At 34.8% G+C, this 20,053-nt stretch overlaps 2 protein-coding genes across 6 annotated transcripts; one reads left to right on the top strand and one right to left on the bottom strand.

Moving 5' to 3' along the window:
• Positions 1-1,335: 1,335 nt before the first annotated feature.
• LOC140757265 (calpain-7) lies at positions 1,336-11,775 on the bottom strand. Of its 2 annotated transcripts, none has more exons than XM_073092867.1 (12): positions 11,454-11,775; positions 10,710-10,852; positions 10,102-10,228; positions 8,983-9,308; positions 8,300-8,476; positions 7,645-7,791; positions 4,680-4,907; positions 3,960-4,204; positions 3,302-3,504; positions 2,582-2,787; positions 2,015-2,247; positions 1,336-1,574 (listed from the first exon to the last, which is right to left on the bottom strand). In XM_073092867.1, exons 1-12 carry the CDS (start codon positions 11,662-11,664, stop codon positions 1,430-1,432), a joined length of 2,391 nt encoding a protein of 796 aa, XP_072948968.1. In that variant the 5' UTR covers positions 11,665-11,775; the 3' UTR covers positions 1,336-1,429. The 2 variants fall into 2 exon arrangements, with proteins under 2 accessions (XP_072948968.1, XP_072948969.1); XM_073092868.1 differs by having other exon boundaries at positions 10,710-10,862; positions 11,454-11,586.
• A 235-nt stretch (positions 11,776-12,010) lies between these two features.
• Pex14 (peroxisomal biogenesis factor 14) lies at positions 12,011-19,384 on the top strand. 4 transcript variants are annotated; one of them, XM_073092871.1, is made up of 5 exons: positions 12,012-12,287; positions 14,647-14,916; positions 16,079-16,293; positions 17,280-17,489; positions 18,289-19,384. In XM_073092871.1, exons 1-5 carry the CDS (start codon positions 12,237-12,239, stop codon positions 18,293-18,295), a joined length of 753 nt encoding a protein of 250 aa, XP_072948972.1. In that variant the 5' UTR covers positions 12,012-12,236; the 3' UTR covers positions 18,296-19,384. The 4 variants fall into 4 exon arrangements, with proteins under 4 accessions (XP_072948973.1, XP_072948972.1, XP_072948975.1 ...); XM_073092873.1 differs by having other exon boundaries at positions 12,013-12,287; positions 14,653-14,916; XM_073092872.1 differs by lacking the exon at positions 18,289-19,384 and having other exon boundaries at positions 12,011-12,287; positions 17,280-17,493.
• Positions 19,385-20,053: the final 669 nt, after the last annotated feature.

Here is a 20,053-nt window from a genome sequence, read left to right on the forward strand (position 1 = left end):
GAGTAAATCAAAAAATCCACATTAGTATTTTGATTACAAATAAACATTTTTTCTTTCATTCATTCATTTGATACATTAGCAGTCTATTTATCTACTACGTCGTAGTTAATACATAATATTAGGATGACATTAAATGCATTAGGACATAAAAGATACATATTTATGATTTTGTAAATAAATTTAAGTATATTTAGCTACTTTTCTACAGAATATATGTAAAAAGCGATCATGCACTTTTTAAATATAACTTTTCTACTTGAACGTTAATAAATATTGAAAAAAATCTTTTAAAACCTTACTTCATAAAAACATCTTAATATGCAGTTACAATATGTATAAGTAACATATAAGTTCTTACTAAAACAACGACGATAGATTCTTAGATAAATATTAGATACTTAATGAGGTTAAGTTCATACAATATAACATAAATTTTCGTGTAAATAAATTAATTATATAGATATATTTCTGTCAGTAATATTCAAACTTAACTCGCATACATATTAAAGCGATACCTAAATATGTCTTATTCAGAAAAAAATCGCTACATCGATTTATGCAGAAATTCTAAAAATGAAAATAAGGACTACAGGCACTAAAGTATGATTAATCCATTAAATATTTCATTGGGATTTAATTGGTTTTAGTACGTTTTATTTTTAACTACTAATGAGTACTTAACACTATAGGGTTTAAAAAGTTCTTTCTTATTCTTATAGCGACACCAGAATTGTGACGTGGATGTCACTAACACACACAAAGATAAGTTCTCAAAGACTCTGATAAAAACACACAAAAATAAATTCATCATTTAGCTACTTATTTGTCCAGGATCGAATCAGGAACCGTCAGATAAGTGATGACAGCGAGATTAAATTAAAAGCGTGTGTTTTAAATAATGTTTTCCTAATACAACATATTATGTACTGATATGCATATAAGATGCTAACTCTTCTGTTTTCAAAATCAAATCTCATCACTGACACTGCTACGGTAAATACTATTAATATTTTTTTATACCATAATTACTTAATACCGTCTGCACAGAGTAGTATTTTTCGGACGTATAGTCCTCGTATAACTGCTAGTCTGCACTGAATATAGAAATGAATCGCGTCGCCATAGCAAATTGAATGACTACACCTGCTCACAACAACTTCAGAGCGGACTAACAGTTTGGCGCGGACTATACTCGTCTGTATACTGTTTGTAATTCTCATTCTTTGACACGCCCCACAGCCAAAACGGCTTAACAGAGTTTATCATATGAAGTGTCGTTTTATTCGTTTAAATTGAAGAAGTCACATACACTATATTTTCATTACGTTTCTTGTGTTTATAATACTTCTCTATTATTCACTCTCTACACATTATTCTATCTTTTCATACTTCTCAATGACTGCAATTGGTCCCGTATTCCAGTAGCTTTCTAGTTGCGAGGCTCACACGTAATCGGGCAGGTAGACTTCAGCTCCATTATAAACGGACCCTCTTGTTCGGGGTAGAACGTTGAGGGCATAAGGATGTATTTACCAGCAGGCAGGTTGCGTAGTTCCAAGTATATGAAACCAGATCTAAAAATAAAAAAGTTGCAACATTAATTTTTAGAAATAAATGCAACTTAAATGTTTGTTTGTGATGTTAAAATTACAGCATTTAAGCTATATACGGTACTTAAAACAAAAAGACAATTACAATTTTTTTGTGTCTGTTTCTCTGTCAGTCTCTCTGTCTGTTTTTTCCGGCTAAACTCCGAAACGGTTAGACCGATTCTGATGGGACTTTCACCGACTGTTAACTGATATTATAAGGAGTAATTTACGGAACATAAGGAGTAATTAAGACTGATATTATAAGAAATGAAATCTATACACTTTCCTCTTTATAGCCCGACTACAATCCATACCACTGGGTCGAAATATCGACAATAAAGAATTAAAAACCGCGTATCGTTACTACTCGTTACATTAATGTCACAATTCTGCAATAATATCAGTCTAAAATCATTAATCACCTATAAGGGCCAGACGACTCTCGTAAGAAGGGCGCGGTAACATCAGGATCGTCAAGCGCCTCGACCCTCGCGTCCATGCCGATCTGGTACTGCTTGGGGCCCTTCAGCTCAACGACCACGTTGCAAGGGGCCCTACTATGCGGAACGGTGACCACGAACTTAGGGTTGTTGGGGTACGTCAGCCGATGGTTCTCGCAACCACCCGCCGTACGACCTGACCATTCACCACGGAGCTGGAAGAGAGTAAAGAAATATTTGAAGGTGGTAGAACCCTTTGTGGTTTGGCTCCGGCCGCACCACCGCCATAATTATTTCTACTTCATAACAGCATGTTAAGCGCTGCTGTGTTCTGGTTTGAAGGGTGTGGTAAGGGAGACATACTTTTACGAGGCGTTCCAGTTTAGTCCTCAGAGTAACGGCGCATCTGCTACCGACCTCAAGTAAGAATATCTTATCCTATATGGGGTTGTTTACGTATATCGATGGGCGGCAGTAGCCACTTACCATCAGGTGGACTGCACGCTCGTATGCTACTCTTATATTATTAAAAAAAACCTTGCTACTCACAGACTTGACATGCGGGTAGGGCTCCAGCTTCTCCAGCGTGAAGGGGCAGGTGGCGTACGCTCGCAGCGTGTACCATATGCTCCTGGTCTTCTCGTACTGCGACACTACCAGAGTGTATCTGTCGCAGCTGTTCTCGCCCACTATGATCTTGCATAGGTAGTGGGGACTGTTGATTCGTATGCCGTCTATATACGGGGGTGGGTCGTCTGTGAAAAGGAATAATTTTAAAATAGAGACATAAGAAATTTAGAGCTGGAACATTATCTACAGTAAAAGTACCCAAGGAGCAAGCAGTCCACCTGATAAATGGCTAATTCCGCCAATGGACATCTATAATCAACCTAAAATAAAAATCCTAACTGGGAACAGACACAGATGCATTGCTACTCTTAAGTTAAAACGTCTCAGATAAGTATGTCTCCCTTTGAGGCTAACCTCAGGCAAGGATCTAATCTTATTTATTTTATTACAGTTATTGATGATCATAGGCGGCACTAGCCACTTCTCATCACGTGGACTGCATGCTCACCTGCTACATCAACATTTAAAAAAACTAATCCAAAGCGTTTCAACTTAGTCTTCAAGTTCTTATGTGGCCAACCTCAGATAGAATATTATCTGGGGTTGATTACAGATGTCCTTGGGCAACAGTAGCAAGTTAAGATCAAGTGGACGCATGCTAGTTTATAACTTTAATTTTACAAGAAAAAACCCACTTACGCGGATAATAAACTCTCCTCCCCTGATTCTTGTACACCAACAGCGTGATATACTCCTTGTTATCCCTGAAGTCGTCTATCTGCGTGATGTGTCGAGTCAGCAGCAACCACACAGCGCCCTTGCCCTGCACGTGTAGTGTGAATTGAGGATTCTCTCCAATGTTGTACGCGTCCTTCACTGGGCCGTTGCCTGCGTCCCATTTTCTAAAAAAAAATAAGTTTATTCTTTCGCAAAGGGAGATCTTCCGCCGGGCTAGATGATCATGCTAGGGGAGCGGCCGTGCTCCGATAGTCTCAGTTCGGAACTTGTATATATGCAAGATGTTTAGAAAACGTCGATAGCGTGATTCAGAAAACTCGTGACGCCATCTCTTGATGAGTAGCGGGTGGTCGCCACAATTGTAGCTGTTATGGTTTTTAGTTATGGTATTTGTACTGTAATTTTGTTGTACAATTATGTTAAATGAATTTTTTATAATGGCTTATATTGTAACATTTAATTTTAAAAAAGGGATAAAATATTTGACATAGTGGTACATAAATATCTAGTCTAAATTCACAGAAAAACTTATAAATATTCAGGTAGAAATCATAAGCTTAACAAGTCATGGTAGTATGTTAGCTTTTTTGTAGCTTAACTTAAAGGAGACACAACTTACTGGTGAATACAGTTGGTATATTGAAAGAGCCCAGGGTTCCAATTCAGATAGAAGACCTCGAAGAAGTTCAGTATACTGGTATAATCGATCCAGAAGACACCGTTGTCGTATTGCGCCGCGCTGTCGGGGTCGTAGTTGAGGGTGGCTCGGAGGGTCGGGGTCCAATGAGCGATGTCTAGTTCGCTGTAGTTACCCCGCCAGCGAAGGTGGGACCATGGGTTCTTGAGTTTCAGGAGTTTTACCCCCTGGAATAGATTGAATTTAATATTAAGTAAATCATTATTATTTAATATTATTTATTTAATTTATAGATTTATTTTGTACCGTTTTGATAAATAGAGGATAGGGATCAGCGATTATGAGACAGAAAAAGGAATGTGAAAAGAAAGAAAGAGAATACAAAATAGAGATTAGAACGTCAGAAAAAAGCGAAGAAAACCCAAGAAGGCAGTGGGAGAAAGAGGGTAAGAGAAAGTACAAGGGAAAATTATGTGAATATGAATAAACAGATGAATAGGAAGAAACATGCAATATGAAAAAAAATAACGTAGATACACACATGGTTATAAATAAGTTAAAAATGTACGGAACAAAAACTTGAGAACTGGGGATAATTAAGTACTTTTACAGGAATATTTTTATTTTATAAAGACAAATAATTTGATAGAAAGGAAAAGTGAACAAGGCGGATACAGACAAGAAACAGACAACAAAACTCACATTAACAAGCCGCACATCCAACACAGCGTACGCATGGGTGGCCACCAATCCGGTGCGTTCAGCCTCGTCATCGGGCAGCGGGCCGGTGGCCACCGTGGCTAACACGTCGCCGCGCTCCAACCGACTCCGGATCGTCTCGTACAACGCGCCGGAGTTGAAGTCCGGATCGCCGGACCGGATCGCGCACCGCTCCGGTATCCAGCCGGTTAACGCGTGGAGATCTATGTTCTAAATAATTATAGGCGATTTAGGATTTCCGTTTGTTCTATATACTGGATAGTGAGAGCGATTTGGAGCAATTATTTTGAATTGATTGTAAAAAAAATCTAATACCAATAATAATAAAATATAAATCCTAAAAACGGCGGTAACTTATTTTCCAAACTATTACTTTGTCATACTAAGTCGTATGTCATGGTCATAACATCGAATAATTAGTTGATTAACCAAAAATTCTTCAATGGTATGACTTATGTATGTTTCTAAAGAATTATACATCAAATCATTTGTTATGTATAATCCTTAAGAATTAGTATGCCAATGTATGGAAAAATATGTATTTTCTTCAAAATTTTTCTTTTCCTTTAATTTGTCATATAACATTATTTCCCAGATTTTGATCCTTATAAGCAACACTATCAGACAGTGGAATAATATAGAGGGTGTATTTTTTTTCAAAATGAACTCGTTCGATTCTCGGGTAAGGAAAAAGTTATTTTATAAAAGTAATGATGCAGTTTAAGTTTTTATCAAAATCGGCCTCGTAACTCCTTTCAGAATTTTTCGCTAATCCTTATAGTTTAGGATTTGGCCCTGAAAGTCCGTTTGAAAAATTCACCCTGTATACATGAGTATGAACAGTATATATGAATTTAATATTAATTGAACAGCGTTTATTCTTTATTTGTTTCAACATAAACTTCATTATTATGTAAAAAATCGTGATTCGAGAATATTTTTCCAAATTCATGTAACTGTATGGTGATGGAACAAAAAAAGTAGAGTTTTGGCGACTTCACACATCTCAACAGATGGCTCTACTGAAGCACGCTATGTCAACATTCCATTCCATTCTGAATGACGCTATCAATGTTTTTTCAACATCTAGCATATAATTACACATGCTCTGAAGTGAGACTGTCAGTGCACACTCAGCCACTCCACGGGCATGATCATATAGCCCGGCTGTAGATCTCATGTTGCCAAAGAGTGAAACACAATACATAAGTTTCGAAACCATATAGAAACAACCTGTCAGAAGGCGTATCGGAACTTGGGTTTTGTTCTAAGGCAATCGCGAGGTTTTAACAATATTACCGCAGTTAAGGTTCTATATGACGCACTGGTGAGGAGTAACCTGGAACACAGTGCTGTCATATGGTCCCCATATGAAGAAAAGTATGCGGTAATGTTGGAGCGTGTACAGAATAAATTTACAAGGCACCTGTACATGAAATTATATGGCGTATATCCGTTTTATCCTTTGATGTATCCCACGTTATTCGTGTTAGGTATGGTGGGATACAACGAACTGAGGGTGCGTCGTGAATTTACGTTGGTGGCGTATGTTGCAAAATTACTTCGAGGTGCGACTTACAACCCGTTAGTGTTGCAGTCTTTAAATATTTGCGTGCCAAATCGGTATGTGTGGCGACGGCATCGCCCGCCGCTGTTAGCGCCTCCGGCAGCTAGGACCAAGCTACTGGCCAAGGTTCCCCTCACCAGAGCTGTTCGGATTCTTAATGAGCTCCACAATAGAAGTGACGTCTTTTGTTGTCACTGGAGTGAATTCGGAAAAGTGTCAGTATATTTAATATCTTATATGTAATGCTATAATTGGGCTACTCTATCGCTTTAGGTTAAGAATACCTGTAATGATAGATGTAACGAAAAATAAATAAAAAAGTGTGTGTGTTTCAGCTACGACGCACGATTGGAGTTTACTCCTTACGAACGATAATTATGATATATATCGAATAGAAAATACCAATTAACCGCATCCATGTGTTTTTTGGATTCTTCTTCATTATCATCTAAATCAATTTCTTGCATATTTTCAAATATTTTTTCAACTTTAATCACTTGATGATTTGTTTAATAGTACATAATAATAAAAAGGAGGGATTGTAATGGATCATTAATATATTCGTATTTGGCTTATTTTAAATTATCTATGTTTTATTTGTGGCTAAAAATACTTTTAATATGTAGTCTGTGAACCTATTTTACCGATACAACGCATTCCTTCACGTCACTAGTACAAAAAAATAAAATTATGACATTTCTATTCAGTGACTTCACTGGTGTTGCGCGTAAAGTGTGTGTTCAATATTCAAATTTGTGTTCAATATTCAAATCTTTAATGTATCTACTTAGCCTTTCTACAAGATAATTTATTTACAATTATAGTTACTATATATATGAAATTGTATGTAATAAAATAAACTATAAACTAAAAAAGGACTTATTTACAAAATATACAAGAAAACTATAAATAAAATAAGCCATCTAAAATTGCCGTGTGAGGCATGGTTCATCATATTCAAATAATTTGTATATGATAGTTCCGTAATATTAAACTAGATGGCGCTGCTGAACAGCCGTTGAATCACGCTGTTGAGAACCTTTCGTAGATACTATAAGAGGCCCCTTGTAAATTTATTAATATATATTCAGTGGAACATATAAGTGTGTTTTTTATTCAAGTGTGGTTAGTAACAACCCCTCAGCCCCCTCACCTCTCTCCGAATTCGAACAGTGTGGATATATATGTTTGTCTCTTTCTACGTTACGCCTCAACTTTTCGTGTTACACTTGATTTTACTCCTCATAAAATTTCCGTACCGGGCCTTATAACTCAAATCGTTTCTTGAGGAGTAAACTCCAATAAATATCTGACCATATTGTCAGTAGATAAATTATTTCTCTCTGACTTTCTACAATTATGTATTATCAATATACTTACGCTATTTGATCCGGGGAAATCATAACCACCCATGACCTTCATATACGCTTTCTCCAGCATCGACACCCAAAACTCATTCTTATTACTTGAATATGAACATAACAGACGTCCGTGTTTACTATATGGTAACCGATCGTCGATAATCACCTAAAAGAAATATAAATTTCACTGCTATGCACAGGTCTTCGCACAGAATAAGAAGATTTTAGGTCATAATCCACTCCACCAAGTTTGGATTCATACTTTGGTAACTATAACGACGACTGCTGATAATTTTATAATAAAAACAGTACATCAAAAATGTTTCTTTTATTTTTTTATTTGCTTTCATTGAATGTGAACCAACAAGTGAAATGTGTAAAACAAGTGAAAAGAACTAATGTCTATAAAAATGTGCCCCATAGTATAGTTAATCTAATATCTTATGAGAAAAAATTATCAATAGCAAAATGTATATATCTATATTACTAAAACCCTACCACTGTCTGATGGAAACATACAACACTCTAATGCTAAGTCTAGAAACATAATAATTTATATAAATAATGCCTTAAATAATACAGATGTGTTAACAGAAAAGTTTTTTAAACATCATCCCCTAAGATTTATGAATGTGTTTTAAAATTCCATCCCTAAGGAGGTGAAGTATATTTACCTTCCGTCGAACTCCATTAAGGTGCAGTTTCACCATATACTTCCCAAACGGATTATAAACTGGATCTTTGTTCTTGTTCTTTGGATAAATGATGGATGTGATGATTTTCTTGTTGAACCGCCGCTCGTACAACGCACTGACAGCCAACGATGCGACGAACGAGCAATCTGATACTACCTGAAATATAAAAACGCCTTAGAATAGTCACAAAATATAACCTATTTCACAGCTGGTAATTATATCACAAAAACAGCATCCCAACTGCGTAAAAATAATAAACTGTAAGTAAAAGTAATGTAGCCTCAGTAACTCTAAAAATGTAGAAGCCTCCAACAAGATAATAATATGATAAAATCCGTAAAACCATTTCAGCTGCAGGGAATGCTGCCAAAGAATCAGACATACATAGATACATACTCTTAAAAAACTTTACCCTCCACAGTCGGACAAAATAATAATAAATATGTTATGCTACATATTAAAATCCCTATAATTCACGAAAAACAGATAAGCTACAAAAACTGAGAACAATAAAATATAAGACCTTACAAAATTCATTTATGGTTGCATAATCATTCCATGTACAATTTTCAACGGGTTATATAACCACTTGACCAACATTAAACTTGAAACCCTGCATGCCAGATTTTTTTAAAAACCCGCGCAGGTCGCCAAACCCTTACCGTCTGTTTAATGCTAAAGCAGTCCACATGATCGCCGACAATCATCTTCGGATCGCTCGACACTTCGTGGGGCCGGACCCATCTGTTGAACTCCTGCTCTTGTTTCGACGACAACTTCAGTTCACTGGCCCTATCTTCAAATGGAATTGCATACTGGAACTTCTCCGATAAGTCCACGTCCATAAATGGGAGAAAACAGTTGTTGTTTATATTTGACGTCTGACGTAATACTTCCTTTTCTTCCTCTGTATATACTTGCTTCCCGCTTACTACTTTTAATTGCACACTCTGCTCCCTTTGTAGATGAGCTTTATTTGGAGATATAACTGTGAAAAATATATTTCATTAAAATATTTCTTACCTAAACTTTAGCCCTTACAGAATTCATTTTTATTAGGAATCCTTATTTAGTGCTTCAGCTACATTAAATGAGAATTTCCTGTACAAATTGCATGTTCCTAGATCCATTGGATTAACTTATAATATCATATTGTTAGTCCTTCAGTCAGTATAGCAATATTCTTAAGTAAGTAATATAGCACACAGTTAAAATAATTACAGTAACAGTACAACTTTCATTTAGTTCAAACTAGTTATTGTCCGCGGCGTCGCCCGCGTTTGAAAGAAAATAATATGACATACTAACATACATAAAACTGGAATCTTCATTGGAATGACAGTGGCATCATACCAACTCTTCGTGGGCTCATGGACAGCAACTTTGCTAAAGATCATCAGTTGATCAAATGCAAAGTTTACGATTCAATTCTTTTTAATATCGATTAAAATAATCGATATTTTGATCCAAAAGATCGATTCTCCGATTAATCGATCTTAGATCGCCACCCCTAGTTCCCGTGGGATTTCCGGGATAAAAACTATCCTATGTCCTTTCTCGGGTCTCAGACTATCTTTGTACAAAATTTCATTAAAATCAGTTCAGTGGTTTAGGCGTGAAGAAAAGACAACCAGACAGACAGACAGACAGAGTTACTTTCAGATTTATAATATTAGTAAGGATATATCATTGAATCAATATCTTGTTCAAATATTCTGCTTTGGCAAACCAATTTATAAATAATGTGTACACTTTAAAATTCAAGTACAAAAATACCTTACCTGGTCTCTTTGGTTCGTTAATAGACAAAGCACCCATTTTTTTGATTCCTTTTATTTCCTCCGCTCTGTCGAGAGCTTGAGTCGCCACATTTTTTATCCTCGTTTTTATATCTGGATCGGCATCTTTCTGTAAGTAAAAAGTATTTCGTAAATAGCACAGACCATGAAAACTTTATATAATGAATCAAGTCACTTTTTCACATAGAGTAATATGTGCTAGTATGCCATAATATTCAATCACTAGTAATTATATAATTTTAAATATTCAAATGTGTTAAGCCATTTGGGCTATAGGGTATACCCAACAATGACATACACATACAAATGCTCTAGAAGCGTTCCCCTTTGCAGTTGGATAAAAATATATCTAAAAGAAAACATTAATGCACATTATATGTTGAAACGTGTTCTCTATTTACCTTATATTTTATGAATCTATTTCTGTACATTATGCTGGGGATCAATAAAAGAAAAAAATAAAAATTTAATTTAAAAAACATGATACAGAGATCATTACACAAAACGGACACAAAACTTATATAAAGAAATTACTTAAAAACATTATTAAAAAGAGACTGTAATTAGTAAAAAGACAGGTCTGTACTCACAACACTAACTGCCAACTCCACAGCTTGTGTGTAGAGCTGGAGAGCCAAGTCCTTCAGGTCAGCCTCATCCGCATCCAACGCTTGTTGCAGCAGGAAGTAGCACTGCTGCATCGCCCTCTCACTCTCCGCTTGCTGTGCATTATCTGTGGAACTCTTTTAATTCACATCATTTTACATTTTATGATATATTAAAAAATACACTAATCCAGAGTGTGCGGTCTTTGATGCCAGAGCATTTAATGGCATAATGTATGGTTAATTTGTTATTTAAGTATCTATCTCTCCCTTGCTTATATAGCAGTGTTGTTCCTAGGTAGAAATACATATACATAGTTATATCTTGAAATAATCACATGTTATAGTTATCGCCAAACTGCTAGTCCACTCTGAAGTTGTTGCGAGCAGGTGTAGTCATACAATTTGCTATAGCGTTGCAATTCATTTCAATATTCAGAGCGGACTAGCAGTTTTACGCGGACTATATCTTTATTTTATTGAGATTGATTTTGAGTTTTACTTTTAAATATGTATTGTTTATGTGTCCATTACTTGCAATAAAAAAGTAATGTCTTTAAGTATCATCAAAACAGATAAGTCATTGTAATGCACATTACATTATCAATAATAGGACCGTCGCTTAGCGTCATTACAAAAACGAATGAGTCATTCTTGAGACTACTTATAAAAACCAGTGGCACATAAGAAAACATATTCTAAGTAACTCAAGTAATTTACACGACAAACCTTTTTGTTCCTGCAGCAAGGTAGCCCTCTCCAGGTATTCCCGCACTTTGTTCCTTAGTTCTGTTTGTTTATCCGGAGGAACATGACTGCAAACTCGATCTAAGAGACGAGCAGCAGTTCTGTAACATTCCACTGCTTTATCCGTCTGCCCGGTCTGATCAAACCTCACCGCGAGCGACGCGGCCTCCGTCGCGTTCGCAAAGTCACTCATCTTACGTTAAGTTTTCATAAAACTATAGAATCATAACAAACTGATTCTCATTCCGCTACAAAATATTACAAGAAGACAAGAACAAGTATGGAAATGTCAATGTCAACGTGAATGAGTTCAAGCATGACGGCGTTGTCAAAAAACTGTAATCCTTCAAGATAAGTAGTACAAGCAAAGTACAATACAATATTTAGATAAGTAATGGACATCAATATACACTTATTTAAAATACAATTGAATTGTGTTAACAGTTTATACCTTACCTTATCTTCTAATAGAGCCACATGTACCAAAGACACAGAAATGCAAATGAATAAATAAGCTTTATTATGGCAATGTTTACGAAACGTCATTGTCATATCGTTTTTCTATTTCCTATTGTACATTTTTTGTAGTGCAATTGAATATTGAGATTCCATTGAAATTGAGAGGGACTTTAGATTCTCATTGGACAATTGTGTTTGATTATTATCAATTTAGGTTTTTTCATTCGCATTTTTATGTCTTCATTTTGTGTTAACGAAGAGCAGGTGTTCGGACTTTTGTGGGAACAGCCTTTTTGATTAATCGAAATGGCTACAGAGGTTCTAGCGAGCGCTGGGACGGAAATACGAGAGAATTTGGTGAATATCTGTTGTACTTTTAATAAATTCGTCTTTAATGTATACTTTGTTTCATCGCTGCCTAGTCTTACTTTGTTTCTATAATCCGTGAGATCTTATTAGCCAATGTTTATCTTCTATGTGACCTTCGTACTACATTTTGCGAAACTAATTGGCATAATGGAGGTTATTCTCAATTATTTATGCATTTGCCATTCTAGAAATCTAGAAATCTTATGATTTGTGGGAAGTCCCCTCAGGTCGAATGAGGTCCGACCTTACACGCCATTGATGATATTTTAAATGTCCACTATATCACAATTACTAACTCTCATATATTGAAGCTTTTTATAATTTTAAATTTACTTTGGAATTCAAGATACTGCACTCAGTTGTGGATGCAGGAAAATATTCATAATTATTGTAATAATAAAAAACCTGATTGCCTGATAGCCTATGGTACTCCTACAATTTAGATGAAACCAAAAACATGTCTTGTTAATAAATTCAAAAGATGGCTAAAATCCTCTTACAAAAATAAGCAATAAAAATGCTATGCTGATGTCACCTGCCATTAATATAATAATGCAGAAAAACATCCAAAAGTTTATTTCATGAACACAATCCACATTACATTGTTGTATTCTTGAATATTATAGTATATATCTAATTGAGAATTCTGTGAATCTTTGAATAATTAAAGACTGTATATTCTGTGAAATAAGTTGGTATGAAGTATTGAAACAAGTGTCATATTATAGCCAAAAAAACTACCTAATATTACAAAATATTTTTTTATCAGTAACTTCATACTATTGCATAAACATCTGTTTATACTTACAATAACCTAATTTCATTAACTACGTTGACATCCTGACCCTTGCTTCACAGTTAATTAATTATGTTACTTATTATTGATCCTTTTCCTGCAATAGTTCCATTTACAAGATCTTAAACCTGATTTAACCTATTCCTGTTTAGTATGAAGAATGTATAACTATAAGGGCTCCTACAGAGGAACCACATTTTTACAGTTGATATACATGTATTAACTTTATGCGGTCAGTTTTGGACTACATGAAGATAGGACCTCGACTGTACAAAGTTAGAACTTGAGACATACTAAGTTGCCTGCATAAGTCTCAGACAAAACATGCACTATTTATCAGAGGCATTGAGTTGCCTGGCCCCCGCATGCTGTTTATATAGAGCTACCCAAATAACGGATTTATTATGCACATATAATATAGTTAAAATGGATTTTGATAAACAATACTTTTAAAATAAAATTTAGTTCATTGAAACAGCATACAATATTTTAAAGTCGTTCAATAATCAATTTTTCAACTTTTTGTAATTTCATGTAGAGTTTAATCGCCTTTTTCTGTCAAAACTTAATGTTATAAGTTTTCATTTTTGTTTTCGATTTCAATTACAGTGAAGTAGAAGGTCTCTCACAGTTGCAGGGGGAAACCAATGTCCACCAATGTCACATAATAAAGGTTGAAGACAATAGGTAGTAAGCCTAACTGTAATAATTTGGTCAAGAGCTAAGTGCCTAAGATTCCTATGAAACACAGTTGAATGTTAAATTTGACCTTTAGATGTGGATACATAATTATTATCCATATTGTGGGACCCAAAACAATTAAAATCTAAACTCCTTTCAAACAATAGATTTAATACAAAAGTAATTATCAAAAGTAAAGTCATCATGATCATACATATATTATTGAAAGCAATCATTCTAGTGTTTTATTACCACGTTCAATCCATTAATTAATGTCATGAATATAAAATTAGCTGATTCTTAGGGCATTTTCAAATTAGACCATTTAAGTCGGTCTACTGGCTAACGTCAGCAAAAGTGTTTTACTGCACACGGACAGTTGCGTTTTTTATACAAAATCGTAGTACGCGACGACCGCGTCGTCTTGGTAATAATTATTATTTAGTATGAGAAGTATAAGCCCATCTGCAGGCCGGCTGAAGTTTGGTAGCAGTGAAACTCAAATCTTCCAATTTGAAAGGCCCTAACTGAATCATCTTAAATCTATGCTTTAGGCTCTAGAGATAATCTTGATGTGTATTTAACCTCGGATTTTTCATTTATACACAAAAAAGTCTCTATAATTTTGTAGGTATCTTGTTCAGTATTTCTGATATCTGATTTTCACAACTTTTCGGTACTTTTCTCAAAAAAGATACATTTACTTTATATAGAACTTAATCCTGAATGTCTGGAGATTCTGGACAAGTCCATGCTGAACCCATTGGTTCCCTTTTATCTCTTTAATTAAGGGAAATATAGTCCTTATCAATAAACAATCTACTTTCCAAATAACACGGCAATAAAAATTGGATTTAAACTAGCAATCAGTTGCAGGTCACGACCGCGGTCAAGTTCCTCTCGAACCCAAACGTGCAGCGCTGCACCATGGAGAGTAAGGAGCGGTTCCTCCGTAGCAAGGGTCTAACGGACCCAGAGATCCAGAAGGCGATAGAGAAGTGTAGCGAGCTGTTCGACGTTCCCTCTCTCACGTCGGAGTTGATGTTCTTCCACCAGTCCAGGCGGTCCTGGTTCAGGGATAGAGTCTTCCAGCTCGTTGTGTACGGCGGTTTTCTGTATGGATGCTACTGGTTCTATAAGGTAAGATCATTTGTTTATGTTAACTTGAGATAAAGAAGTAAGTTTAAATTCGCAATTTAGATTTATTTGCGACTTGTTTTATGTTTTTTCTGAAGACGGATCTGTCTTAAGAACTGGCAGGCGCGTGCTTATGATTAAAGCTGAAACTGAAAGCTTAATGAGTCCTAGAAAATATAAAAGTACGCATTTTGGGCCCATCTAGATCAAACTCCTAACAGCGTCCAAAGTTGCTTAACTTTCGCCTGTTATTAATAACCAATCTATCCAAATAAGATTATACTAAATCTAGAATAGCTAGGAGATAATGAGACAACTATTACCAATAATATCAAAATTTGTCTAATTTTAGTACGAAGTAAGTGTCAAAAGTCGTCATTTTGTAGGTATATATACAATAGATTGATTTAAAATAACGAACGTAAATGAACTGAAATTTAAGAATAGTTTGCAAACTAACTCCTGTTATAAAATAAAACATGTGCACACGTAATCTGACTTAGGCGAACGCGGAATTGGGTTTGATAAAACAGTCGTTGAACGATTACAAGTGTGATAACAGCCTTATCGCATAATTAACTATTAGTCGCTTTACATATATTAAGTGGTATGCGATTGTAACGAGGGGCGAATGAAAATAGATCCTATGTCAGAACAGTTGTTGTTAAAATGCAACTAAAGTTGTCCAGATTAGTGTAGTACCTACCTCTAATGGAATGACATACAGATAATATTCATATAAATTCGCCTTTAATATGTATGTTCAACATTTTTTGGTTACCTTAATCTGCATGTTGAATTCTTAATACTCCTAGTTTAACTTAGCTACATTATCAATACTTTTTTATATTATTTCTGCTTCAAATTTCTGCAAATTTCTTATTGTTTTGCGAAACACCGTAAATCTTATCAAAATCAATGCAATTTTTTATATTAAAATTGATTTTAAATTATAATTGAAATTTCTTTAAAGTTAATGAAAAAAATATCCCTATGCTATTGCATTTATTTATATTATTTACAGATTCGGTTAATAAATCGTATCTGTAAATAAAATAAACGAGCAAATAAAATCGTTCAAACATCTACTATTAAAAGAATTTGGCTATATAACGATATTACCTAAGCGTTTTTTTTAAGTAACCACAAAGCGTCCTCATTACAGAATTGCATCCGACACCTGCTATTCGTGGAGCAACCGAAACGCAAAACCACAGCGGAGTGCATCGACGAGTTGCGCAAATCCCTCGACGTCATGAACTCGAGCATCGCTTCGCTGCGAAGCGACATGCAAACCACTGTCCAACAGACAGCTTTAAGATCGCAGTTGGACAACCTTAAGTCCGATATTGCATCTGTAAAAGGCATCTTGCTCAATAGGTGAGTGACTATATGTGAACGTGTGTATCTATAAAGGAATGCGTCACTGCAAACCGACATGAAAACCACCCAAAAGGCAAAACCACAGCGGAATGTATCGACGAGTTGCGCAAATCCCTCGACGTCATGAACTCGAGCATCGCTTCGCTGCGAAGCGACATGCAAACCACTGTCCAACAGACAGCTTTGAGATCTCAGTTGGACCACCTTAAGTCTGATATTGCATCTGTCAAAGGCATCTTGCTCAAAAAGTAAGTAAATAATTTTGAGCATTTTGCTACCTATAAAGTGATGTTTACTATGAAGCGACATGCAAACCGGTGTCCAACGGACAGCCTTAAGATCTCAGCTCGACAAGCTTAATCTGATATTGCATCTGTTAAAGGTATCTGCTCAATAGGTATTATACATCTATAAATTAAAACGTCATTACAAACAGACGTCCAACAGAGTAAGATCTCAATTGGAAATCCTTAAGTCTAATATGGTACGTGATAAGGGCATTTTGCTCAATGGGTGAGCTCATCTAATTATTAATATTAATTATGATATTAAACGCAATATTACAAACTCGAGAGTTTCTTCACAAAGGAATAATATACCGACTTCTTAGATCTCTGCTAGATAGTCTGAAGTCAGATAGCATGTGTCAAGGTCACTTTACTCAACAAATAATAAGATTATGAATGTCTTGAAATGTGTACCTCGTAGTATCTATTTCAAAGCTTTGTTACACTAGGTCACCGAAATACATATACGAGTTGTGCTGATTCCTTATTGTTATAAACTGAAATTATAGTTAATTATGGAATAATATGCAGAGCTATGGTATTATGAACGTAAATAAACTTATATTACTTATGTTTCTGGAATAAAAAATAGTACAGTTATCCTTCATATCGAGTAGTAATACAAAAGAGCTCTTTTATAAAGTGTGAAAAACGTCTACATTCAAATACATATTTCCACATACAATTTAATTCCAGGAACCAATTCCCCTCGTTAAAAACCCGCGCGGAACCCCCATCGATCCCGGCGTGGCAACGGCAGTCCGAAGAAGCCACTTCCACGGAAGTGGCTACTGAGGAGAAGAAGAAACCTCACAGAAGCCGCAGCCAGCGCTCCGAGTCCGGCGGGTCTAACTCCAGCGAGGGAGAACAGGCCACGAAGAACAGCGACAGCAGTCTTGAGATCATGTGAGTTTGTTGTGTTCATAACAGATGGCGCTGTACGCTTTCTGAATCATGGTATTGAAGTTCGAAATATGGGAGCATTTTTTTATATTATGAGAGTAGCAGACGAGCGTGTAGTCCACCTGATGGTAAGTGGCTAGTACCGCCCATGGACATCCGTAATCAACCCCAGATAGGATTAGATATTCCTACCTGCGTTCGGCCACAGATACACCGCTACCCCTGAGGGCTAAGCTGGAACGCCTCAGAAAAGTATGTCTCCCTTACCACACCCTTCAAAACGGAACACAGAAGCGCTTAACACTGCTATTATTAGGAAAAAATATATGTGGCGGTGGTGCCGCTGGAGTCGCTGTACGCTTTCTGAATCACGGTATTGATGTTTTCTAAATGTCTGGGCTCTACATCTATAACCAATTCCATATAAAAGCATTCTACCAGAAGCAGATCACAGATGTATTGCTACTCCTAAGACCTGAAATGGTTGCATCATATTTAAGTTAACCAGTGTCCACATAATTGTACAAACACGAAACAACACCTTAATGCAAGATATAAATGTGGCGGTGGTACCGCTTTCGTCAAACATTACTAGTTTTACCACCTTTAAATTTTGATGCACTTGGATGGTAACGCACTTGAGGCTGTCTTTAAATTAAAAAAAAATTCTTATCAAACTCAGGTACAACTCCAATTCTATATAGCAATGCTCATTAAGCAACTGTACACTTGTTTATTACTTCAATGTCATAAAAACATTTTTTTTTATTTTAAATTTAAACTTTATCTTCCTTTTTTTCAGAACATGATCGTACGATCCACTGACAACTGCTTTTCACCGCTGCGTTTTATTTGTGAAGATACGTGTTACTGTAGTGTTATTATGATATTCGGACTTCCTCTAAGTGGCATGTCTCAAGTATTTTCAAAATACGTTTTGAAGATGACAAGGGATATTACGTAGATATTAGTTAAGGGCCATAGACTATGTAACGGAAATAGACATTGTGAGTACATTTTCATATTATTTTGTCACCATATATAAAATGGTCAAATTGTATTCGTAATTTTGTCTGCGAAATAATACTACCTGCAGGGGAATGTTTTGCACTTTAATTGGCCCGGTTGTCATTACATAAGATCAGTTCATTTGATGTTATAGTAAGTGGTAATCTTATATTACGAGTATATTTGGTTATTTTATCGGGTTGTATACATAAAAGAAGACTTGCTTGTGCCAGCGGCTCCGTTCGCATTTATTATCACAATATAAATAATAGTGTTTGAGACAAAAAAATATTGGGGAAGACTTGTTAAATCTCGTATATTTTATCAATAATCCCATTTCGTAATAAAGACTAATATCTACATAATAAATAAACAATTTTTAATAATCATGCGTTGTGTATTATATTTTAGATAGATTAATTTTGAATTGTATTTTTGGATGATCGGGACGTAGTATAGATTTGTTTATATACTTATTAATTATTAGTTTAGCAATATTATTTTAAGGTTGTTGGATAAAAGACAGCTATGGACTTTATGTAAATGATATTAATATAATAATGTGATTTGCAATTATTCGTGTAATGTGCGTAACAATTATTAAATTCATTTTACAGATAATATAGACATCCTAACAATCTTATTGACAAATGATTGACAATTATCTATTTCTGCGATAATTTTCCAAATCCATGAAGATGATTAAATACCGCAAATAAATGGTGCTTAATATTGTAATAAAATAAAAGGCAGACCACAGATAAATTCAATTATATTTTCGCGGCAGAAATATAGTATGTATTGTAGAATTATTTTACAAATTCATAAATATTTACGAGTCATCATAATTAACTTAAATATGTAATTCTTTTTCACACCGATTTTAGTTAATTATACCTTATATATAATTTTATGAAAGCTTTAATATTATTTATATTAACGTGCTTCCCAAATAACCGAATTACATCTAATTTGTTGCATAACTGAGGCATTGAGATTGTAATATTTTTATGACATTTCAGCTACAAAAAAATGACTTAGCATCAGTTTTCAAGACTTATTTAGTTTTGGTATATATTTAATAACAAATAGAAATAATAATGTAAGACATGGTAACACAAGTTAAATAAATTATGAAATTATTCAATTTTTGTATATTCATGACCAATAAGGCTATATTTATCTGTTGAAGTTCATTTTTACGATTTGCAAAAAAGAGGTTCTTCAATTGGTTATTTTTATGTATTTCATTTGTTTTTTCTGCACGGGGGCAATAATTTATTAGTCATTTACATTGTTAAATTAAAATTCATGTTTTCTTGTATATTATATTGATATTGCCAAATAGATACAAAGATTTATTTGTTCCTACATATTTTGTTGTTCTTTTTTATTTTATTTTTTTTGCCATAAAAGTACAATTTGTTTTAAAAAAAAAATACTTGTAGTTTTTAAGACTAAATTTTAATTTAATTTGTTATTATTTGGTTTGTTTAGCACATATATTTGCCGTTTTGTGAAAATATTTAAAATACTCTACAATAATGGATTCTTTCATT

Source organism: Epargyreus clarus, unplaced genomic scaffold (assembly GCF_041222505.1).
Source record: "Epargyreus clarus isolate Ecla_fem2 unplaced genomic scaffold, WU_Ecla_fem_2.2 ptg000004l, whole genome shotgun sequence".
Taxonomy (NCBI): domain Eukaryota; kingdom Metazoa; phylum Arthropoda; class Insecta; order Lepidoptera; family Hesperiidae; genus Epargyreus; species Epargyreus clarus.

Bases quoted from the DNA above. Each gene is read 5' to 3' on its own strand.
- LOC140757265 (XM_073092867.1), bottom strand. From the start codon at position 11,664: ATGAGTGACTTTGCGAACGCGACGGAGGCCGCGTCGCTCGCGGTGAGG. The intron at 9,309-10,101 runs GTAAGGTATTTT...TATTTTTCACAG, and splicing joins TAACGAACCAAAGAGACCAG to TTATATCTCCAAATAAAGCT. The intron at 4,205-4,679 runs GTGAGTTTTGTT...AATCTATTCCAG, and splicing joins TGGATGTGCGGCTTGTTAAT to GGGGTAAAACTCCTGAAACT.
- Pex14 (XM_073092871.1), top strand. From the start codon at position 12,237: ATGGCTACAGAGGTTCTAGCGAGCGCTGGGACGGAAATACGAGAGAAT. The intron at 14,917-16,078 runs GTAAGATCATTT...TCCTCATTACAG, and splicing joins GATGCTACTGGTTCTATAAG to AATTGCATCCGACACCTGCT. The intron at 16,294-17,279 runs GTGAGTGACTAT...ATTTAATTCCAG, and splicing joins AAAGGCATCTTGCTCAATAG to GAACCAATTCCCCTCGTTAA.